The 1397-nt window shown below is 36.7% G+C and overlaps 1 protein-coding gene across 1 annotated transcript in view; it reads right to left on the bottom strand.

Moving 5' to 3' along the window:
• The window catches only part of LOC106457983 (glutamine--fructose-6-phosphate aminotransferase [isomerizing] 2-like), a 67552-nt gene extending 66433 nt beyond the window's left edge, over nucleotides 1-1119 (bottom strand). Inside the window, exon 1 of the mRNA XM_022384285.1 lies at nucleotides 978-1119. Within this exon, the coding sequence (XP_022239993.1) occupies nucleotides 978-984 (7 nt within the window). The 5' untranslated portion in view covers nucleotides 985-1119. The remainder of the gene's footprint in view (nucleotides 1-977) is intronic.
• Between the last annotated feature and the right edge of the window lie 278 nt (nucleotides 1120-1397).

Below are 1397 nucleotides of genomic sequence, written 5' to 3'. Positions count from 1 at the left end.
GGGGGGTCTGCCGAACCCCTTGTTTTTGTGATGTAAAAAATAATTATGGTGATTTACTTATAACGCAACTGTTTATGTTGCTTAACGTTTTCTACATAGTTTACATTATTCTGAAGGATTAGCATTTTTTGGCTTGAAATAGTTCATATGCCCCCAGACACCTCTAGTATTAGCATGCTGATTGTGCTTCGCACAATATCTGTTGGCTCTGATCTCACAAATTAGAACTCCCCTTTCAACATTCTGCGTACGGGTCTGACCAAGTGCAGTATTTCCAGGAGTGTGAAAGATATACCAGTTTTTCGAGACTGCCTCCCGGTTCTACTTTGAAATGATTACTGGAAAACCTCAACCAGAACAAGGAATAAAACGTGAATAAGGAATAAACTTCAACATTAATACATTTAAGTGCTTTTTTTAAAGGTCGTAAGTAAAAATAAACTATCGTCAACAAATTTTAATTCTGCATTATCACTAAAAATTAAAACATATAAGAAATCTAACAGAACCAAAATTTACAGAAAAAAAAAGGCTCCTGTAGTTAACTGCAAAACTAACCGTACAAATAAGCAGAACATGATACTGAGAACATTACTGGATTTCGATTTAGGTCATGCGTCACATACAAGTTAGTTTATCAAACATTATAGTTTATCTGTTTCGGATATCCGCGAAAGTCTACACAATGGCTGTCTGCGTTAACAGTCTCTAACTTTGAATCGATAGATTAGAGGGAAGGCAACTATCTAACAGCGTCCATGGGGCTACTTTAATCGAATAGAGAGATTTGACCATTACTCTTACACAGCCCCATATGAGAAGCGAGGTTTTTCGGCAACGGGCCGCGAACCGCAAACCCTCATATTTACAGTCCGAGCGCGTTAAGCGCTAGCCAATGCCCAATAATAAGCATACAGTTTACAAATATTCATGTATACAGCTTACACGAATGTTATAAATTATGCAAAATCACTTACCACACATGGCGCTTGATTACTTTCTTCACTATAAATAAGTATAACACTTTATAGTTTACTACACGTCGGAGAAGGAGAGAATGTATGATTTGTCGGTCAACAGTCCTATTTAACTAATCTAGGCCTCGGGCAAGCTTCCGAGGAAACACAGCAGCCACATGACTGGGTACTGATTCCATGAGCGTCACGAATTTGGAATTTTAACCAATCTAACTTCTAATCAAACGTTATCACAAACAACGACGTAGACAACTATTATTTCTGGCTAAGGAGCGAAAATACGTGACAAAACTTTTATAAAATAGGTCTCAGAATTTTACACTTAATAAGAAAAGTTACATTTCCTAAAATAAAGGGCTCTAATGAAAAATTCTATGGTTTTCTGATACGTATGTTTTAACCCACAAGAATATAGACGAG

Source organism: Limulus polyphemus, unplaced genomic scaffold (assembly GCF_000517525.1).
Source record: "Limulus polyphemus unplaced genomic scaffold, Limulus_polyphemus-2.1.2 Scaffold20, whole genome shotgun sequence".
NCBI lineage: Eukaryota > Metazoa > Arthropoda > Merostomata > Xiphosura > Limulidae > Limulus > Limulus polyphemus.
The sequence above is the reverse complement of the archived record's forward strand: the minus strand, read 5'-3'. Positions and strand labels throughout refer to the sequence as shown.